Source organism: Maniola jurtina, chromosome 10 (assembly GCF_905333055.1).
Source record: "Maniola jurtina chromosome 10, ilManJurt1.1, whole genome shotgun sequence".
NCBI lineage: Eukaryota > Metazoa > Arthropoda > Insecta > Lepidoptera > Nymphalidae > Maniola > Maniola jurtina.
The window spans coordinates 6,364,847-6,389,194 of record NC_060038.1 but is presented as its reverse complement, the minus strand read 5'-3'; the positions used below and the strand labels follow the sequence as shown (position 1 = coordinate 6,389,194).

The window sequence follows — 24,348 nt, the reverse complement described above, 5'->3', positions numbered from 1 at the left end:
CCTTAAAACATTACTTTATGGTAATTCATTTAATTGTTCCAAAACATTTGTAACTTAACGCTCTTGTTCGTGGTCATCACAAAGTGACATCTTTGAAGGCAGATGTTATACGCCTCACGAGCATTCACCACTTGTCCCTGCTGGCCGACAGCCTAGTAGGTACACTCATGTAAAGTACCTACCTCCGCGCACAGTTTCTATACTTGATTTGGTCTATCCATCCCATTGGCGAACTTCATCGTCCTCTGATGCATATGACCCAGCACGATAAGGCTCGATATAGTCACTCTCACGCCAAGATACTTTTCCGAAGAACTTTAATATACGCTCGGTACTAACGCCGCCAAGACGTTGTATTCTTAAAGAGATGTTTTAAAGACGAAATTTAGTCAATGGAGAGACTTAGCATTCTCGTCCAACACCATATGCCCAGACCATCAACTGTCTGATCAGAATCTACGATAATAATTAATTATTATTTAATAAGTAATACCTAACTATTATTAGGGTTATCGGTTTTATGCTCTCTTTTTCTTTACTTTCATTTATTAATTTTTCTCATTTTACCCTATTTTTAAAAAATGTTCACAAAACTAAAATAACAGAAATAACAAAAATAAAATAACAGGAACAACAAACAATAAAATAACAAAAACAACAGGAAAAATTACAGAAACAACAAACAATTAAATAACAGAAACAACAAAATAAATAAATAAACAAGAGAGAAGTAAAATAACAGAAACAACAGAAAACTAAAATAACGGAAGAAAAAAAAAATGGTAATGGAAATTACGCTCTCTTATTATTACGTCTTGTGATAGAATCTACCTACCCTAGGTCCAAACATACTTAGATACATTTTACATACTTGTAGGTCGATAAGATACATGCCTGTGATATCTGTTTAAGTCTATAAACAACTTTGAATACATTAGTTAGTATAAAAAATGTCCCCATAAATCTGGTTTAGATGTAGAAATATTTCTGTCAAGGATAATGTTTATATTAACATAATAATTATTTTGCATCGATAGGTAAGTTAACGCCTGTAAATGAATTCAACTATTAAATACGACAAAATGGTTTTCAAGATGTGTCTAGTTGAATTATAATAACGACCGGCATGTCGGCCAGCGACACATAATGTACACGAGTGCTAATGCCAATACTAATACCTACTTTTATATTTAGTAAAGAAAGAGGTAGTAAAGCTAATAAATCTGTTTGCCGTGCTGCCGTTACAAGCAGAAAATAAGCGGACGATTGTTGAGCTAAGCTAAGTAGTAGATAATTATACATAATAGGTAAAGGAAACTTTCCACAAGATTATTTTCATCATCATAAGTAACTTTAATGCATTAAGCATGCCCTATGTTTGTGTCCATTCTGCTAGCTATTATCACCTGGAAGTACTTACTAAGTATTCCATTTCTGTGCTATAAAGTAGCTACAGACATATTTACTTACTAGCTGTGCCCGCGACTTCGTTCGCGTGGAATAGTGACTTTTCGGGCAGTATATAATCTGTACGTTAAAAATGTTCGCCGTGATTCTTTAAATTGACATAACTTTTTTATTTATGAACTGATTGACATGAAATAAACACTAAATGTTAAGTGAAGCTTACTTACTACAATATATTAGTGAAAACCGGTTCTAAATCGAATAAGCCGTTTCTGATATTAGCGTGCACAAACACACAAACAGACAAAAAAAAATTAATTACAATTTCGGGTTCGGCATCGATATAATAACAACCCCTGCTACTTTTTTTTATATATTTCCATTGTACAGACACCACTTTTCTACAATTTTATTATATGTATAGATGTATGTTAACCACCTAGAGTCTAGATCAATTTGTTTAGGTTCATTCATAACCTCACACTATTCCTCTACATCTTTTCTAGATAGTTTGTCTAGATTTTGTGCAATTATAACTTTCGTTTCAAGACATTGCGTACAGTCAAATCACACCAAAATCACAATAGATGTAGTAGGGAGCACTTACGAGTACCTATTAACGAACTGTGATATGTAAATTTCTGTTATAAGTTCATAACACACGAATTACACACGTTAATGTTTGTTTCTTTTTTGACGATATCAACATTAAAGGTATGGATCATCATTTTTAATCAACCCACTACTGTTTGTAAGTGTACAAGTTAGATTTATTACATGTCATTTGTGAAGCCTGGAAGCTAAAAGGTAAATCAAGTGTTTCTTCTTCAGATAAATCAAAAGATCTTTACGCTTTCTATGAATAAAACAGAATATATACAATATACATTCTTTACGCATTAATTTTGTACTGAACTTTATCTTAATTAAAATAGTAAGCTTGAAAAATAACTTCAATTTTAATATATAAAGTAATGTAACTTATAGTCTTAACTGTAAGTTTGCAGTGACAACACATTTACATAAATATGTTGAAAACTCTGTTTTCTGTTAATGTATCGAACTGCGATTGCTTTGTCATATGTAGGTACATAATTTGATGTTGTTGCTTGTTTGTTGAAGACGAAATAGTTTAGACGGTTCACAGCCTTTTTTAAATCTCAAAGAATTTACCCTATTTTCTGCAATCTGCAGTGCGATGGTAAAGTTAACAAAACTGGTATTATATTCGTCCATAAGATCTGTCAAACTTTACACTTTATTGTATTTTGATGCCAAGTCACGGTAAGAAGGATTTAAAACATCTGCATTGTATGGGTTATTATTAAGTAACTTATCAGTTATTGTGATGAGCCAGTCAACTGGCACTAAAAAGCCATACTTGCCGTCCACAATAAGTGACACACCAAGTATTTGCATTGTCACATGCGTAGGTGGATCTTGAGAGATAAACATCTGGACTACCTTAGCATACATTAAGTGAGACGGACTCATTATTATGTATTCATCAAAAGCGAAACTGACGTGACTTAGATAGGCGTTACTACCGACGAAGGGTTATTAATGATTGAGATGACAAGCGTTTGATCGTTTGAATGTGCCAAATGTTCTACGAACTGTTTTATCACTTTAGATTCTTGCTTCTCTTAATTGTAAAATATTATTGTTAGCACTCCAGCCTGCGTAATGTAGGTACTTGTTGTTTGAAAATGTCGTGGATAAAGAACTTTTAACGTGCCATTAGTAAAGTAAACCATTTCATAGAGTAGAAGGAAATTTTTGTAGTGACGCTGGCCGGCATTAGATCGTATGGCCGAACACATCCTCATTACTTTGGAATATTTGCTTTAAAAATATAATTACTTCTGTTTAGTGCGAATAAAAAATTAAAAGTGTATTTACACACTGTTCTGGATTAACTAAATTCCAAAGTCCCAATCGAACATTACCGGGCGGCGGATAATCAATTTTTTACACCGGAGGTTATAAATTCACAAATATCTACTAAACTAGAATAATGGCGCACTAAAATCACAAACGACGAATATAACAACCGCACAACATCTTCTTTTATAGTTCAAATAACTTTATTAAAAAAGTTATTTGAACTATAGTCCTTCGAAAGCTGAAACGGATTTGGAAAGTCCGAGTCAACAACTTGTCGGGTCTTTAAAAAGATAGTAAAATCGTTGCTAAGAAAACACAATCGATCTGCGTAGTTTTACCTCTTTTTTGAATATTGCCTCCTTATGTTTTTTATTCACCGCATTTACCTACTTAAACTTTTTATAAGCACTACATCGTAGAAAATTTTCTGTTCTTTTCAAATAACAGCTAATATTTTGAGATAAATTGATAGTTTGATTTTTCAGAAATAGCTTGTTTGTAATAGGTAAGTATCAGACAAGCACAATGCACTTTGCCTTATCGCATGTATTTGTTTACTTAGTTTCATTCAACTGAGTTTTGATTGGACCATATTAATTCTCTATCGATCGGATTAAAGTATTTTTGACTACCTAGCTAAAGTCTCAAACCGTTTGGTTTACTTGTACGATGTTTGCTTTGAACTTCCTATTTATGTAGTTTTGCAAGTAAAGCGTGAAAAATAAATATTGAGCCGTAAATCAGCGAAAATCGCCGGTTTACTCCACTGATTTTATAGCTATAATAAAAGCACCGTCAACCGCTGACAGTGTACACAGAATAAATAGTACCAGTACACCAGTACCTATATAACGTGGCCTGCATTCTGGAAACATCACCCGTAACGTGCTTTTATTAGTTCAGCTAATTCTTACACATTTTCTCCAGTATGATGGTTAAACATTTTAATGCTTAGGAAGTATGTGAATAACTAAGTACCGAGCAGCGACCGCCTGCGGCTTCGCTCAATTTCAATACAGTTTTAGGCTGTTTTGCTAGGAAATAATTACATGTTTGTATTCGGTGGGCTAAAACCGTCTAGATTAAGGAAAAAAGTATTTAGATCAGAAGTTTAATTAGGTACTTACACCGTTTAATTCACCTGTTCCTCAATTGAACCTCTTTATCCCCTATCCCGCAGAAATTTCGCAAAAGACCTTATTCCTTGTCTGTTATTATAAATGGAACCGAATCCTCAGCGGGATGGGCATTAATGCGTCGGTCAGTGAGACAGGACTTTTCTTTTTATATATAATATGTAATTAGATTATTTAAATAAACAATAAAATAAGCCTACAAACATCACTCAGTATAGTTGTCCTTGTTTAGTATCCTGATTGCAAATGATCCGAATAAAATATGTGCATACAGATACACGACAATTTATTAAATGAATTAGATTCCGATAAATATAACAAAAAACTGCATTTGTGTAAATGACATAAAAATCCCACAGCCACTGGTTCTAGAATATGCCATTAATTACCACCACATCTGTTTTTATATTTAAGTTGTTGTATATACTTGCTTATGTACTACCCTGTGTTTCTGATTTGCAAGCGCCTATAGCATATTTTATAAGAATAAAATTAGATAACAACAGTTCATTGAAACTTTCAGACTTAAGAGCATTGCATCAACTGGTGTTTTCGAAGTTTTGAACTGTTCTAAAATCTAAATAAATATTTACTTTGATCCCAAGTAGTGCCCACTTAATACCTCTTTAAATAATATTAGATAGTTTATTTTAATATATGATAAGTATATTCTGTTAAAACGTTTTGAGTTATAATTTTGATACTGAATATTATTATCCACATTAATAAATTCTCAACTACTTGTAAGACGTCTTGCAATATATAATGTTGCAAGTCTGTTAGTTTTTATGTCACCAAAAAACTGTATGTTGCACGTTTTCTCAATGAAAAGTGATTCACAGTTTAATATTATATTATTAGTAGTGATTTTACTGCGTTTCTAAGAAAATTCTTTGTCGACCCACACGTTGTGGTAATGAATAATGTTTCGAAATAGTGATTGGCTTCTTGAAGTTTCATTCATGTTTTTTCACGCAGGTTACCTACTACAGATTCAATTTCTACTCGTAAGCTGCCTTTAATTGATATTTGGCAAGAAAAAGAATGGAATTGAATTAAATAAGCTAGTTCACTTTGCTTCAGCAATAATAATAATTTGTAATGTCACTTAATCTATGCACAAAAAAGTCAAAATTCATAAGGCCGTATTTAAAACCGTTTTCAAGATGTCAGTTTTTGTTCTGAAGCCTGCTAGTCATTGTTAGCTGCAACCATTTAAATCTTATGCATAATTCATAATTACACATCAGTGCTTGACATCGGAGGCAGGAAGTCTCTACTTGTATTGACTGAAAGTGACCATTCTGTTGAAATAACACGCTTAAAGACGCTTGAGACAACATTTGTCTAAAATGGCTAATATAGTTACATATTTTTGATGACGATGAACAGAAAAATAAACACAACATAGTTACCAAGAAAACCATTGCCAGTACCAAATGAGCTTCAGATTATAGTCTAATTTATTACGATATAAAATAGGTCAACTTTCAATCGAATACCTGCGAATGTGATGACAGCTTGAAGGTGATCGAAGAAGATATACCCACCTCCTAAAACTGTATGGTCTCATTTATCCTGCGTAACAAAAACTTGGTCATAATTTTTGGTACCTATCAGTACTTCTAATGGCCTAAACATTTTGATAAAAAAATTGAACCTATATTTACATGAAGTTTTTGTTTGGGATAGAGCTTTATCATGGGTAATCGCTTCTATAATAAAATTAAATATTCGTCAAGAATCATCTTGATACCTGTAATTCTTAATGTACAGCATTTTAAAAGCAAATTAAGTATTTATATTTGCTATAACTTGTTCACATAAATCATTTATAACTACGAAGTACTATTGGATTTTTTTTAACAACCGCGTACATTATTTCTACTTAAAGATTTATGTCGTCCTGTGATCAATTTGTAAAGTTTTTTAAAGTAACATGACGTGTTTTACATTTGCTTCGTATCTAATAAAATGAGATTTTTTATTTGCCTACACATTATCAATCCGTAATAGTCGTGTCCAGGTTTGATATTATGTAAATTCAATATTTCTACTTTTTTTTTTACTTGATTGAAGACGTATACTTATGTAGAGTTGATGATGATGTTATTTGCAATTACCCTCAATACGTTTAACAGTATTTAAATTGTTATGATTTTCAAACTGGCGTCGCTTGTTTTGTGTTTGCTTAAAATCTCTTTTATTTCACTTGGAAGGGGTTTCGTTGAGTGCCGTCGCATACCTACAGACATAATGGAATAAGTCGAGCTTTTTGATAACAACATAAACTCAGATATACATATGTACGTTGGTATATGGTTAAATTAATTTGTATGTTAAAAAAAATAGCACATATAATATGTTTTAAAAACAGCACATAAAGGAGTATCTAATCATAGAATTAGAAAATTATTGTGTTCTTCATTATCGAGTGTCAAAATTCAACTTGAAGTCTGGCGGTCAGTATGTGATTCGATCTTCTTCAATTCAAGGTAGATAATTACGCTGAGTCCACTCCTTTGTATCATCCATCCATTTTGTTTTCTATCTTCCAGGTGATTTTTTTCACATAATCTTGCCCTCCAAGATCAACCTTAGAAACTCGTATAGGGATTCTCTTTCAAAATTTCGGAAAAATGCAACCTTACTTTGTGCGACAGTGGTTATTATTTTTCGGTTACATTTAAAGCATTTCAAACGAGAGATGATTTCAAGAGTCCTGGTCAAAGCATCCTGGCTGTCTCAAAATATATTTTTGATTTTAAATATTATAAGTATAAAATAAGTTCAGTGTGTACGGTTAGATTGAAATGATGGGCTGGCATTCTGTTTTTTTAAAGGAAAGCCCCGAGATTTAAATTTTTTAATAGATTTTAGGTACCATGTGATGCTAATGTTAATGTTATTTTAACTTGAACAGAAATCTTGCGTTTCTTAGCCATAATTAGAGATTTCGTGAAACTAGCTGGTCTTGACTCTTGGATTCCATGATTTTAATTGCGCGACCATGTACATTCTAATATATCGACGTTTGCGTGATCCAAGTCACGGTGGTTGCAACTCAACACGCAAACTGACCGTAGCGGTGCGTTAACGCATCGCTGCCCGACGTGAGAAAATTCCCGCTCTATCTTATTGTTCTTATATGTACACCGCTTTGTATTGTCAGGAGTCAAATTAAACATTACTGTATCTTTAACATTTAGGTTGTCGGAAGTCTTAAGTACTACATGTCTATGATGTTCACCGTATCTTTTAAGTTCTTTTCGGAATAATACATGCACGTAAGTAACACCAGAACAATTGCCATTTCTTTTCCGACTTCCACTTTCAGGATGCCTTCTCTGTTAATTTGTAGTAGATATTTTTCATGTCATATAATATAACTTCTTGTACCATTCATCATTTTCATAGCGTTCGTGTATTTTGCATTTTCTGGTATGCAAACTCATATGTTTTCCTCATTTCTGCTCCAATTGTCGCTGTCAAGTTTAATAAACGCACCATCGTATAATTTCTCTGTCTAGACAACACCTTTGCTTACTGAAGCTAGTTCGTTATTAGTATTACGTTTTGTGTGTGCTAATGAATTACAAAACAAGAGCATGTAGTGCTTGTAATTGATGTAATAAAATTTTCTGCTGTTGTACGTTGAAACTAACAGTGATTTTGAGACCGAGTTAACTTGCATGTTGTTGATTTATAATATGCAAGCTATGCAAGCTATATTATACTTAAACGCGTTTTTATATGCGACAGGTTTTGATTTCGACTCCCGGCAAATACCATAACAGGATTTATAATTTCTTAATTGTCTCTAGTCTGTCCTGGTAGTAGGCTAGTCATGGCTAGTTACCATCAATTTGCGTTCTGGTATTGCGCCGGGTTTAACTAAACTGGCATACCTCTTCAAGGCTAGCCTGCTTCCATTGCATCATAACTTACTCACCAGATGAGATCGTTGTCGGAATAAAAAGTAGCAGCCTTTTTAACCCCCGACCCAAAAAGAGGGGTGTTATAAGTTTGACGTGTGTATCTGTGTATCTGTCTGTGGCATCGTAGCTCCTAAACGAATGAACCGGTTTTAATTTAGTTTTTTTTGTTTGAAAGGTGGCTTGATCGGAAGTGTTCTTAGCTATAATCGAAGAAAATCGGTTCAGCCGTTTGACAGTTATCAGCTCTTTTCTAGTTTTCTTATAGAGGTTTTTGTGTCGGGGGTTTTTTAAATTTTGAGTTATTCCGTATTTCGTTGACTCGATATTAAGTATCATTTGCTACTGATTCTAAACACAATACGTACCTAGATATTTAATTAACACCACAGTTTAATATCTTGCTCTACTAACCGCATTATCTATTATTACAAGTTTCAAATCAAAACTTATTTTAAGGTTCTCATATTGATTAGGATCTCAAGGATTATAAACTTTAAGACAATCGTCAATAAAGGCAATTTCTCCAAGGTTAGAACAAGCGGCAGATAACTATATTATAGCGAGTGCAACTGCGGTTATTGTAATACAAGTAATAAGAAAATTAAACCATACTGATTGTGGTTTTCTGCTCGTTTGTGGGAAGAAACTATATAATTTCCAACTATTCACTGAAGTATTATTTCACTGTTTTATTTGAAAACTTTTAGACCTCATGATGTGTACTAAATAATTTTTATAGCGATGTTTCCCAAGATACCTACGTCCTACATATTAAAAAATAACAAGTGTACCTAAATTAAAAATTTATAACACCCCCGACAAGTGAAGGTCGCAGTAACTAGAAAAGAGCTGATAACTTTCAAACGGCTGAACCAACTTTCTTAGATTATAGCTAAGAACACTCTCGATCAAGCCACCTTTCAAACAAAAAAAACTAAATTAAAATCGGTTCATTAGTGTAGGAGCTGCGATGCCACAGATAGATATATATGTCGAATTTATAACACCCCTCTTTTTGGGTCGGGGGTTAAAAATAAATCAATTTTAACCTGCGTTAGATTATATTTAAAGACATTAATCATAGCATGTAGGTAGGTACATAGCATAGAATGACGGAATGACAGCTTCAAGATCACCTGCGTCAATACAGCCTCTATTATATCGCCTTTTGTTTTTGTTTTTAAGTCCCATTTGCTAACAAAAGGCGCTTGTATTGTTTAGACTGCTACAACTGTTTCGACACCCGTCAACGTCGCGTCCGCTATGACATGTTACCATTATCGAAGGTTTTTTCAGATGACTTAGCTCTTTTTAGGGTTTCGTAACTCAAAAGGAAAAACGGAACCCTTATAGGATCATTTTGTTGTCTGTCTGTCTGTCTATCAAGAAACCTATAGGCTAATTCCCGTTGACCTAGAATCATGAAATTTGGTAGGTAAATAGGTCTTATAGCACAAGTACAGGAATGAATCTGAAAACCGCGAATTTGTGGTTACATCATTTGAAAAAAATTTAAAATGTATTTCAATTTTCAAAGTAAGATAACTATACCAAGTGGGGAATCATATGAAAGGGCTTTACTTGTACATTCTAAAACAGATTTTTTTATTTTTATGTATAATAGTTTTTGATTTATCGTGCAAAATGTTGGAAAAAATACCCGAGTACGGAACCCTCAGTGCGCGAGTCTGACTCGCACTTAGCCGGTTTTTTTTCGGATGACTTAGCTTTTTTTTATTTCGGCATGTGACAAGCTAAATCAAGTAAGCCACGTCGATATTTGATATGCAATTTGGACCTAAGTACCAAGTGAAATGTTGTAGTCACAGAAATCTATCGGTTATGGTGATATCTATTTCATAAAATTAATTTATACTTTTACATAAAGTCTCAAGTTTCTCAAGTAGTAAAGTTACGACGCGACGGGCAGAAAAAAGAAATTTAGAATACGCGATGAAAATTAACAGCCGATTCACACGAATCCGCTATCAATAGGTATTATTGAAAAAAAATTGGGTCACGTGAGAGGAAACATTTTCATTAATTTCTGGCAAAAGATTTCGATATACCTACTGGAAGGTACCAATTAAATATATAATCCACTGTAGATCACAGAGCTCCGTGGCGGGTTAATGGCTTGTTTACTCACTCTGCTGACCTTATATGGCGTGAAAGCTCCACTACATTGTCGCCAGTTCTCGTTGGACTCAATATGGACGGACGGACACGTCTGTCGTGTTTGATGTCCTAAGAATAAAAAATGTTTTCATTAAGTAACATTCAACAGAATCCCGATGTATACGATGAGCTCGAAATTATTTATTATTTTGTTCTGAATAAAAGCTCTCTAAAATTGAAACCTGGCGCTAATTCGGCAAACGACATTTTTAAAGTAAGGTAGGTATTATAATTTATAATCAACAAACTTTCGATCAACGTTTAAAATATTCTAGTTTCTGTTTTTTCAATATTTTTACTGTTTTGACTTATATAGTCCTCATCCTTTACTTACTTGTGATTTTGTTTTAGAGGCACGCTATAAAACTTCAATAATGCGAAGGTAATTTTTGTCGTTTAGGTAGCACATTTACATCCTAAATTAGAAAAAACCAATAACGTATCGGAATTTTCATTAGAATCCTTAGTAAGGATTTTCTTCGTGTATAAAACATGACTAGTCACGCGTTGAATAGGTATTACATACATAAGGACCTGACACACTTTTTATGCAAGTGATGTTACAAAAACATATGGCTGTACGATTGTGTAGGTACTCCGGATATTACCCAATGACTCATCAACTCCTTATCTGGATGAGGAAGATAATATGAAATCCTGTATTTTAACACCGATGTTGCATATGGCGAGAGAAATCGTGTGCAAAATCGGTACCTAAATAGAAATTTCACAAAAGTTTAAAATATCCGTGTCTTAACACAAAAGATAAAACAAAACACATTTTCACAGATTGTTTAGAAAAACAAATGGAAAACTACCATAAGATTTCATTTGGAGATTTGTAAAATTAAAACATTGATTTTCCACAGTTTTCTAGCAATTTTTTTGCGTACAAATTGTAATAAGTAGGTATTAATTATTGCAATCCTGCAAGCAAGGGTCTATTTTGAACTTAGATCTTTGCCAAATGTCTGTTTTCTGGACTTTAATTTACTAGTGACCGACTACTATGTCGTAAATAACCTATAATATAAATCAAAGTATTGCACGTACCCATGGAATTTTGGTAGTTTTCCCGAACTCATAATAAACTCCTCATAAATGTAAATTCTCAACGGCACATTAACTTTTATCTTTTCTAGTAAACATTTGGGCGGACATCTAAAATTATCTCTAGTTGGTAATATGGTATGGTTAATCTTTCTGAATTATAATGGCAGATGTGTTTTAACTGACGAAATCTTCTGTTTTCTTTACAGAAATAGCAAAAGTACGAGCCAGTTTATTCCAAATAAATGGAGTCAAGAAAGAACCTTTAGTTCTACCAGAAGCAGAAGGCATGGTCACCACACTAACAGAAAAAGTATATGTACCAGTAAAAGAACATCCAGATGTAAGTTTTACTAAAATTCTTCCTAAACCACCTTGTCCTATAACATGCTTTCGTACTCGGCGTAATTTGCCTCAAAACAAAGCAGCATTCCAACTCAATTGAGAAAGCGTTTCTGTGTCCAATATGTACAGGCCAAGTGCAAATTGGACTCGCGTTCCAGGGATTTCGTAACTCGAATTTTTACGTTTACTTACAACTTAAGTTTTTAAAAGACACTTAATTACATCTACTGATTCTGAGCGCAACTAATATTTAGAGTATTCGCATCTCTTTCTTACCAATGTAATTAGAAAAGGACAGACAAACCTAACTTAATTTAGAACTGTCAAACCTCGTGACTCAAGCTGCCAGTCGCAGCCTATTGTTTTTTCTAGCGTGCTCTAAAATTAAGCGTCTTTAATTTTAACCATGATAGATGGTCAATTTGAAAAAAAAAACACGATGAAATGAAACATAGGTAGGTACTATTAATAAAGCACCTAAAGTCAAAGAGTACTTAAGTAAACTACCGTAACGCGGAAGAAAATTATACTTATGTAAATGTTTATTGTACATTATGAATGGACTTTAATGAATGAATGAAAAGTTTAACAACATTAAACATTACAACACCAGTGAAGCACGCAACAGATTTTATAGTCCACACGACAAAAAGGGATAAACCTTGTCAGCTTTAAGCTTGTCTTGTCACACCCAGTCCAAGTAAAGCTATCTTACAATGGCCACGACATTCTCCAACCGTTATTTTTAAAAGGGTTTTTGGTTCATTACGCCTTAGATTGAGATAAGTGTCACAGGTTGTAAGTTTTATTGCATTGGGGGACAGAATTAACTAGTGTTAGTCATATAAATAGAAAGACAAGGTTGGCAGCTTGCTACATTTGGTGACTTATTATGTCAGGGCGATCTCGTGTTACGACGAGTACAAGATATCGGGTGAGACTTGCAGCTTAAATGATCTCGCTCATTCATTGTAATCAAATGCTACAATTTAAAATGATACGTCTTATACAACTTCTAGCCTAGATAGATTGAGGTCGTTGAACTAAGCATTGAGCTTTTGAACTGTAACATGACGATCAACAATCCTTCTGGGACAGTTTCTTAAAGCTTGCAGCTTGAAATTATGCCGCTTTTTATTTAGTCTTAGGAAGTTATTTTACCAGTGCTTCAGAATTAATTTCCGTTGATTGGAAGTTTTGATATAGAATTAAGACAAGTGTAAATTAAAAGTTTATAACACCCCCGACAAGTGAAGGTTACAGTAACTAGAAAAGAGCTGATAACTTTCTAACAGCTGAACCGATTTTCTTGGATAATAGCTAAGAACACTCTTCATCAAGCTATCTTTCAAACAAAAAAAAAACTAAATTTAAATTGATTCATTAACTTAGGAGCTACGATGCCACAGACTGATACACAGATACACACGTCAAACTTATAACACCCCTCTTTTTGGGTCGGGGGTTAAAAACAGAATATATCTAATCTCCTGTCTATCTCCATTTAAGTAAAACCTTCCAGCAGATGTTGATGCTATTAATTTTTTTCCGTAACATTCAAATTGTACCTTCGTATTTATATTTGGATGTGAATCAATCATCTTGTAATCGTTTAGTAACTGTATATCATCTAAAAGCCAGCTCTATTTGAAGTGTGCTCTATTTGGATATGAAGTCAGCGACCTAAAGATTGGCTCTACGGTCTACCATAGAAATAAATCGTAAGGCCCCATAGGCTTAGAATCAATTTATTTTGTCTCATATTGACTCAATGTTCTTTTTGATTGCAATTTATCTTTTACTAGCTGATACCCGCGACTTCGTTCGCGTGGATGTAGGTTTTTTAAAATTCCCGTGGGAACTCTTTGATTTTCCGGGATAAAAAGTAGCCTATGTGTTAATCCAGGGTATAATCTATTGCCATTCTAAATTTCAGCCCAATCCGTCCAGTAGTTTTTGCGTGAAGGAGTAACAAACATACACACACACACACACACACACACACACACACACACACATACAAACTTTCTCCTTTATAATATTAGTGTGATGATGTGATTCTAAATATCACCTGCCGTATCTTAATTGTCATTGCTTCCTCTTATAGGTATTCCCTTTTCTATTAATTTCTTACGTGATTTGTTAAGAGCTTAATGCGATTCAAAAAACCCTGGCAAATAACTAAAGATTGCTAAGTATTCCAATGTATGCTAGTAACTCCCCAGAAGCTATTCTAGATTGTATGCCGGTCTTGTTAACGCGCGGTTGGCGCCATCCGACTCAAGCCTGTTTCCTTATAAGGTCATACGCGTTTGAAATTTTACTGATATGGTTTTATAGTGGAGAATATAAACGTCTAATATAACTAAATTATATGATGACAGGTCAGAGTTATGAGATGTGAGGAAATTTAATAAAAGATTTACCGGACTACTTAGGTTGATGTTAATTTCATCAATTGGGTTGGAAACTAGGTTAAAGCAATCAAATAATACAAATAATTTATAGGTATCTAAATATTTTAAATAGCGCGCATACGATGTATTTAATTATAATTAATATAACTATATATTTGTTCAATACATTGTTCAAGGAAAATTCAAATGTAATAAATAAGCAAACAAGTCATGCACATTTTCTTCATATAATGTTTCATCTAGATGATTGTGGGAATTGAACAATACGTTCATAAATCTTAAGATTAATTGAATCCTACATGATATTGATTTGAGATCAAAAGTACCGTTTCAAGGAATATATTATTATGATAATCAATTTATTCTAATTTCTAAGAATACTTAATAGAAGTATCCTTAAACGCGTAAATTATATTTTGATTTCGTTTAATGCATTTGGATTTTCAAAAATCTTAATCCTTCTAAATTTAAAAAAAACTTGCGAAATTAAATTAGTATCAGCTGTGGTTATAACAGGAAAACTGACTAACTGACACCAAACGTAGAGCATGCGTATAGCTTAATAAGACTGGGTCGAGAAACTTTTCACATTTGAGACAGCGTTTTAAGAAATTTAAGAAATTTCTCATGAGCAAAGCCGGGGCGTAGCAGTAAATAATGATAACCATTGTATTTTATTGAAATAATAAACGAAGACATTATTATTATGTATCTATGGGAATTATACAAGCAATGCTTACGAATAATGTTCGAGTACAATATTTAAATAGCAGGAACTACTCGAGACGACAGTTTCAATATGAAACATGTTTCTGCTTTTAATGAATACCTCATTACAATATATGTAATGAGCATATGTAAAAAAACTGCGCTTATTTAGTGTTGAGATTCTACAATTTGCAAAAACCGAGACGGTAAACAAACGGTAACTTCAATTTTAATATGAATAGGAATAGAACAGTGTGTGATATTCGTATGTCGAACACATTGTGGCAACAATGGTAAGGCCTCGAGCACTGGAGGCCATGACTAATGCCACAAAATATGTTTCACTAGTGGAATTAGTGTACTTTTTGCACTCTGTTTACGTTTTAGTGACTTTGCAATGCTTACTTCTTTACGCTTCGTTGATAGGTCAGTTCATCTGATTGATTATTTATTGATAAAACATTACCGACGTTCTGTTATCACTTCTTTTCTCTCTGAATCATAATATGTGTCCTAAAATACTTTTTGTAAGGTTTATATTTGTTTATATTGGCATATCTACGAGTAGTTGTTCAGTTACACTAGCTATATCACGTTTTATCATATTTCTTCCGCTTTCACCAACAAAATGATTTACATCTTACATCAAAGCTCAAACTTTTACACTATTATGGCTTATTATGCATTTTTATGTCCACTCTTGTGGAATGCGGAATGATGACTCATCTTATTCATTTTAAATGTAACGAGTATTTCTAGATGTAAACCACTTGGTCGAGCACTTGTCTAATCGTGATTCGAACTTACATCTATCAGGACATTAGATTCAATTCTAAATATTAGTTTGTGACGGACGGACGCGTTTAAAGCGATCGTTCATATGTAGGCCACCCTAATTTCGTCTTAATGACTTGTTTGTACTCGCGGCTCCGTTTCTCGCGTATGTTCTAAGTTCTAATGCTCGTTCTTCCGCCCAATATATTTTATTTATGACCACGCAGTGTTGAAATAGAACCAAAATCAATTTAGCACAACCATTAGTGTTGCAGCAAGAATCTAAGGTATTTGCGAATACTTCCACGTTATGATCTTTAAACTAGAAAGTTGGATATTTAACTCGGTATTATTTACTCTGTTGCAGTGCAAGTGCAAGTAAATGTTCCGCGTTTTATTCCCTGGATAAAATCTTATTAGAAAAAAGTTTATTTCTTTTAGTTCTTAATATGGGTAAGGTACCTCCATAACTCGTACAGAACTATGTTTTTGCCGATTCAACCGAGAAACAGTAGAAATACGGCATTCCAAACTGGTAGTAGCGTTATCGCTGGATATTAACGATTTTGTTTCATTTACGAGTACGTTTAATAATATTGGCTAAAGTGGGCACGCATACTTTAAATTCGTCAAGTGTTTATTTGGCGTCAATAAAACATAAATAACCAGCTTTTGCATGATAATAATATTATGAATGAAAATCTGTGTCTCATTCATTGTCTATCTCAAGTTTTAATGCACGAGCTTCATTCAAGTGCAATCCATCATCTTGACGGTAAAAATGGTGCTGTTAAGATTAGAGACTGTGATATATTTCCCTTAATAGACGCAAACGTGGGCCAAATGTAGCGCACAATGCCGCATAGTTATAACGCATTATATGTACAGGGTCTTCTTAGTTACTTTTAAGTTACTTAATTAGTTTTAGGATTAGATAGTTAATTAATTATCACCACAATATCATCTTACAAATCTAAAAATTCTGACCATCAAAAAAAGTAAGTACAATGTTAGTTGTTACCTATTTTGAATAAATGATTTGACTTTGACTTGGACTTTGACTCTGGGAGAGAATTTCTGAATTTTAAACATTTTCTAAATTCCATTCTTTCATGAATGGTTCTGGGATCGAGTCGCGTGAATATACATAGTTTGAGAAATGATTGTTTCTTACGACTTCTATAAAGTATGGCTGGAGACATCGACCGTGACTAGCTCTAGTAGGTAGTTAGTAATGCCAAACCAATAAATACGTACTTTCAAGCTATTGTGCATTCCGACAGGTTACTTCCTGTAACACATAGTAGTTACATTCGGTTAACTTACTTAAATAAATCGTTTATTGTTCAAAAAATTACTTTTACTTTATCGTATTTAGGCTGCGAATTATCACATATCATAAAAAACTTAGCTGAAACCACAATCAAGTGTAAAATTTGCTATCGATTGAAAAGTAATATCATCCTGTATATTGCGTGAGGTACCTACACCGGTTGGTATATAACGTCGCATGCGCATAGAAATCAGGTTCAATCATAGCTGTATCAACTAGATGAGAGTTTGTTGCAACTTGTGAACTCGTCTCACTGGTTTCACTGGTTGGTACTGCTCGTTTGAACGATGTGGCGATAAAATATAATGTACCTAAGAGTAAGATCACACTATAGTTTTTTTATACCAGTTTTTGCTATAGCCAAAGATGTTTGTATCACATACGGTTGCGGTTGCAGTTGCACAAAGGCACTAATTCTCGGGTTGTGCACAAACTCTAAAATAAATGAATAGGACTAAATGTAGTATTGGTCTGTTCAGCAGAAAACATTTTCAAATGAGGGCTCTACTTTTAGACCGTTCCATTGAGTTTAGTTTAAGTTTTCGTGTAAGTCTTAATTCCAATTATGTGCAGTTAATCATCATTACGTAATTAAGGCTCTCTAGCAAGGGTAAATTTTTATCCTAATAGCTAAAGCTAACCTGCCCCAGCTTCGCTGGGAAGTAATTTTTAAAGATCTATTAAGTAGGTATAAGTATCTATTTTTAATAGAGGACAACCTAAAAAAATTACAAACTTCTAAACCCACGCTGTTAACAAGTCAGTCAGTCAGTTTATCGTTTAATGCTTATGCAAAGATTTCTAGTAACGCTGGTTTGATTTTTAATCAACCTGTGTCCAATTGCCATTACATCAACTGTGTGCAGGACAAGTTGACAAAATAATTCTTAGTGTATTCTGATATCATGTCATTGCATTAATTTTTTCCTGTTTTTCCATTAACTTTATAATGTATTCAAGATAGACGTCCTTATTATTGTTTGTTAATATTTAATAAACCTCATTTATATTTACATCAGCTATTTCTAGTCAATTGAGATATTTCCTCGTTTTTATTACGTTGGAATAAGTATTTAATTATAATCATTATCTATAAAACTTATCTTTGTAATTATAGAACTGTAAGATGTTTGAGGTAGGTCCGGTAGGTCATTGTGACAGCATAAAATAACATGACATAGGTTAAAACAGGTTAAAACTGCGCAGTAGGTATCTATTTTCACGCTATCATCTGAGGTGCAATGCAAGTGCAATATTAATCTAATTCTACAATTAGCTTAGCGTGTACAATTTAAATTAGGTATTAACACAAATAACACAAATCTTTAAACTTTTAGAGCTAAGATGATGAATAAGAAGTAATGCGGCATCCTACTAATTTTATCCTCCTAATATTATAAACGTGTAAGTTTGTGATTTATAGTGTTCGTATTTCTTTGTTAGAGTCGTGTTTGTTAGTTAGTTTCAATCACGCCACAATAGAGCAATGGGTCGACATGACATCGATGTTTTTTGCATGAGTATACTTAAAAATTGAAGAGTGACATATGCTGCTTTTTAACACGGAATATGAAATACTTTCCATGGAAATCTTAAAAGCCCTTTTACGCGAACAAAGTCACTAGCAACATCAATTAAGAGGGCTCTCTCCGTCACTCGTTTCATACAATCGTAGTTCCAATTTCATTTGAATATTAAGCAACCAAAGTCCATGAAATTTTGCAGACATATTCTAGAAACTAATATCTATGTCTGTGGTTTTCCAGATTTCTGTTAAAATATTCGGTTTCAAAGTTACGCGGTCTTAAAAATTTTCATACAAATCTTTGAGCCCCTGTAATTTTAAAACTACATATTTTAGAAAAATCTAAAACACCACAGACACAGATATTAGTTTCTAGAATATGTCTGCAAAATTTCATGGACTTTGGTTGCTTAATATTCAAATGAAATTGGAACTACGATTGTATGAAACGAGTGACGGAGAGAGCCCTGTTAACCATAAAAATATTGGGTGTCAGTCATAAAAATGTAGTGCACGAGGGAAGGCATCTGGGTCAGATTATTTAGATTCGCGTTTTTGGTCTAGTAAATATGTAGATGCATTTGCCTAGCTAACAACTAAAATAGAATACGAAATATTCCCCAAGCGGTGTGTGCTTTATCATTTACGAGAGCGAGCGTCAGTAAAAGCCAAATCGCACGAAGATAAAACAGTTTAGGCTGCGAAGGAAATCTAGAAACAAGCAATAATATTTCACTGTAAACAAATGCGTATAAATAAACATGTTGAATCTATTACTGTAGCACAGTTCCTTCTTACTGTTACATCGTAGTTTGATCAGAAGTATATCGGGCTGTCCTAGTTTAGGGGCCAGGACTCCACGAAACGCATGTACCTACATAACTAAGACAAATAAAAAAAAGTAAAAAATAAAAAAAAATTATTATAATGTTAAGCTTGTTTCATTTAACCATATTAAGAGTAGCATTTTTTGCAAATAATGTGCGGATTTGGAAAATTCCATCAGGTCTTATTGTTACGCTTTAGAAATATTTTCCAAACTTTTGTACTTACACAAAACAACGCTAAAAACCTACTAATGATAATACCAACTAGGTAAAACTTATAAATATAACTTATCCATCTGATCTCACGTGATTGCTTACTTTACTAAGCATACCGTTACTTTAGGCAACTAACTTCATATTATGGAAACTTAATATTAAACAACGAAATATGTAAAATAATAAAAACTTAATGTAGCTGCGAAAGTTTTCTCAACACCACGATGAATAAAGTTTTCAGTTGATTCAGAAATAAAATAAAAGCTATAAAAACTAAAAGCCATTTTTCTCTAAATCAAAATAATTATGTCGGCTCAAACGAACGACTGTTTCGTAAGAGTTGTAGTTTTGCCTCCGAGAGTTATAGCTTTCCGCTAAAACTGTAGAGGCGGCGCGTCGCGGTTAAATAGTCTTCAAATAAAACATACAACAGGAACTGTAGGGTTGCCAGTTACTCTAATGTTCTTTCTTACCTGTTGTAGTAAGAGAAGAAGAAAGAGTTTTTCAGACAATGTCTGTGTAGTTATGTAGTTCATATAGTTGAGTTCGAACTTCGCTGTGCTGAATCCCGCTTTCACTAATCTTTTGATAAAACAAACGAGCTTTGAACAATGGCATTCGCTCTAGAAATTACTACAGGTACTTACAGCATTTTTAATCGAGACGGTCCCACACTCTACCTCACCGTCGAGGATGTAGTCTTCCAAACAAGCGTTCGAAGTCAACTTCGAACTTACCCTATTACCACCACGAGTAGATGAAAGAAGTTCTCGCTAATATGATAACATTTTTTCCAGAGAATACTAAAGATTATAAAACCACCGGGATCCTACCCCACGAAATAGGATGAATTTTCGGGAGGACGACATCGACGTTGAACTTTCAACTGTCACCCCTTTTGTTTTCTTTTGTTTTCGTGAGGAAAAGCGTCATAGATACCACCGGCCATGGGGGAGCACAGTGGTTATGTCGGACTCCTACCGACTAAAAACCTCACGAAGTTCCATCCCACCGCTGATGACGAAGCACAAGTGACCGACAACACCTCGTTACTCCACCAGCGGATGTCCGCCTAAGCAGACCCACTACAGGGACACTACGCGACCCCAAACACCGTTAGAGGCATGCCGGAACCATAGTACGCCAACCAACCCGAGTATCACACTGTGAACGACGCGACGGTTCAACTGTCATCCTCTCGCAAGTCGTAACCCTCTCACGAGCCGTCTCAGTATTTCGCTATAGCTATAGTTGTTTAGTTGTCTTCAAAACGAAAATCAGGAATGGGGTCGAACTGTTGCTAGGAATTAAGCCATCAACTTAGCAGTAAACGCACTGCGTAGGTGATCCGTTAATTTCCGTTACATTTATCACACACATCGCGAAGTGCTCCACGAAATGGCAAACGATGAATCATAGGCACCTATTTTCATAGCACTCGACTGTATTTCTAGATTTAAATACCCGTTTTATTACATCACTTACGTAAACATGCTAAAATCCAAAACGATAGAGGCAATTCTGTGTCGCTGAAAATTATTTTCGATTCGTCCAGCTGTTTCGATTCTGTTTTTCATGTAGCAGTGAACCATATTAAAATACTAGTTTTCAAATGAAAAATACACTGAAGAAAGTGTTATTGATCTGGACGAGTGTGTGACGAATACACTTAATAGACTAGTGACCTGCCCCGGTTTCGCACGGGTAGCTTATTACAATTATTGTATTAGCGGTCTCTATGGGAAAAATAACCTATGTCACTCAGGAATAATGTACTTTAACTGGTGAAAGAATTTTCAAAATCGGTTCAGTAGGTCCAGAGGTTACTTTCTACAAACGAACTTACAAGCTTTACCTGTTTTTAATATTAAGTATGTATATTAAGTATATAGATATAGATATATTTTAAGAATATATTCGCCATCGCCACTGATTTCGTGCTTAATTATTAAAATATACAAATATTTAGTATTCATGTTGCATTAATTTATTTGGCGCCTAGTATCTAGCCTTAAAATGTTGTAACGGTTCTAAAATCATTAGATTTACTATACTATATAGATACTATATATACTATATATAGATTACTATACTAATAAATAAAATTGGAGTGTCTGTCTGTAATTTCGAAATAACTACCTCATATTAAGCTCATATGGTTATTTGAACGATACCATAACTGAATCACACGTTTTTAAAATTTTTGTCTGTCTGTCTGTCTGTCTGTTTGAAAAGGCTAATCTTTGGAACGGCTGAACCGATTTTGACGGGACTTTCACAGGCAAGTAGAGGATTGACCAGGGCGTAACATAGGCTACTTTTTAACCGACTTTCAAAAAGGGAGTTGTGTTTTTCTACCTATGTACACCGAAATCTCCGAGATTTCTGAACCGATTTGCGTCATTTCTTTTTTAATCGATAGAGGAACTTTGCGACATTGTTTCATAAAAATTTGGAGTCCAACTCCTCAATCCTGGTGCTGCAGGGATCTGACTAATCCACGCGGGCGAAGCTGCGGGCATCAGCTAGTTTACTATAAATTGGTAAATAATACAATTCTATAGATATTATAATATAAAACGATAGTTGTTATTCTATTGCTTAAAGCCTTTAACCAATTGAATTGATTTTTTTATCAGGAAGAATTTTAAAGAAACCCCGTTTATATTACCTATATATCAAAAAATTAATGGTAGAACTTAATCATTTTTGAATCAAGGGTGGCTGTGATTTCAATCATATTTTAGATTGTACCAAGTTTGACCATTGGAGTCGAATGTTAAATTATTCGTAATATCCAAGAAATTTATTTTCTAACGAAGCGATAAAGTACCTACAAATAATAACCTGAACTACTTTAACTAAATATTTAGCCGCCCGACATCGATAACACTGTTTTTTTTAGTATGAGACTAAACAAATAATGTTTCACATACTTTGTATATCACCTGCATATTTGTTTCGATAAGACGTGCATACAGAATTGATGATTAGGTAGATTGCATATGCACTTGACGGGTCGTAGACCACAACCTTCGCCACATTATGAACGCTCTAATCTCTTATCAGCAAAGTTCGCAATGTGAAACATTTAAAAATAATAATATTTTAATTAGGTATTTGTTATATCACTTATTGTGAACACTGATTTTAGTGAAGTTTGCGGAGAATTTTAGCGGAGTTTGAATATAGAAAAAAGGTTTTCCCCCCCTTTTTTTACCAAAATTTACCCTATCTACTATGTGAGCACTGACTGAAATGATGTTAAGTAAAATTTGATCTTCATTAATTTTTTTTTAATTTTCCAAACTTAGGGGTACTTGTTCAAGGACACTTGACAGTGGTTTATTGTTTGGCAGCCGCATTAGGCAGCTTTTCCACCAGAGATGAGCTATGCTACGTTGCTATGGATGTGTGTGATCTACCAATCATTTTATTGCTCCATATAGCATAGCATTGGTAGAAACGGGTTCAACGAAACTATGTTATTCATCCACCTTTTAACAGCAATTAAAAAAAATTGGTTTAATGCTACAAAAAATGTATGTGATGATTAATAGATTAATAATATATGAAACACACCACTGTAAACTCACCTTGTCTATAATACAGGAACACTGTAAATACATAATATTATCTCGTATCTGTCGGTCGGTGTCAACGGTGAGAGGTCAAGCGTATGATGTATCTTAAGCAATCGTAGTTCATCTATTTCTCCGTAATTCTCATGCATTTCTTAGAGTTTTGTTGCACGCTTTTATACATGGCATAATATTGTATATCAAATATTTGAATTTCTTCTTGGTGGTTCTTTTCGGTAGGAAAGGCATTCCGAACCAGTGGTGGATGCTGTTGACGATTCAAAAGTACTTGTAAAAGTTTAATTGAATAAAAATATTTTGAATTTTGAAAGTCTGTGCTACGACTGTGGGTTTACTATAATAGAGTACAGGGTGCACCTGAAAAATTGATGAATTGAGGTGAGTAAGTAAAGTGCCTATGTTTTAATTGCGGTTTTATTATAGGGTGCTTATCTCTTAAACTCATTGAATCCTTTTCCACTCACCACCAGCAAATAACATCATCGCAAGTCACAATCTCGCTCAGCTCTGATGGATAGGCAGCCTTACCTAAGCCTATACTTATTCCTACTTATTTTCCTACAATCCTATATTTATCATATACCTCAGTCCTATATACAGTCTTATAATCTATACTAATAAATAAAATTGGAGTGTCTGTCTGTAATTTCGAAATAACTACCTCATATTAAGCTCATATGGTTATTTGAACGATACCATAACTGAATCACACGTTTTTAAAATTTTTGTCTGTCTGTCTGTCTGTCTGTCTGTCTGTCTGTCTGTTTGAAAAGGCTAATCTTTGGAACGGCTGAACCGATTTTGACGGGACTTTCACAGGCAAGTAGAGGATTGACCAGGGCGTAAAATAGGCTACTTTTTTAACCGACTTTCAAAAAGGGAGTTGTGTTTTTCTACCTATGTACACCGAAATCTCCGAGATTTCTGAACCGATTTGCGTCATTTCTTTTTTAATCGATAGAGGAACTTTGCGACATTGTTTCATAAAAAACTTGGAGTCCAACT

At 33.9% G+C, this 24,348-nt stretch overlaps 1 protein-coding gene and 1 long non-coding RNA gene across 7 annotated transcripts in view; one reads left to right on the top strand and one right to left on the bottom strand.

Annotated features, from left to right (window-relative positions):
* Positions 1 to 24,348, top strand: part of LOC123869034 (protein held out wings) — an 83,503-nt gene that overhangs the window by 32,127 nt on the left and 27,028 nt on the right. For all 6 annotated transcript variants that reach the window (XR_006796807.1, XM_045911762.1, XM_045911761.1 and 3 more), the window contains exon 2: positions 11,806 to 11,939. Coding sequence is in view for 5 of the 6 variants with exons in the window: in XM_045911762.1 (XP_045767718.1) it covers positions 11,806 to 11,939 (134 nt within the window). In the remaining variant the exon portion in view is untranslated. The remainder of the gene's footprint in view (positions 1 to 11,805; positions 11,940 to 24,348) is intronic.
* Positions 891 to 23,220, bottom strand: LOC123869038. Its single transcript, XR_006796808.1, has 3 exons — positions 23,167 to 23,220; positions 7,003 to 7,007; positions 891 to 903 (listed from the first exon to the last, which is right to left on the bottom strand). It is a non-coding gene; the product is annotated as an uncharacterized LOC123869038 (long non-coding RNA).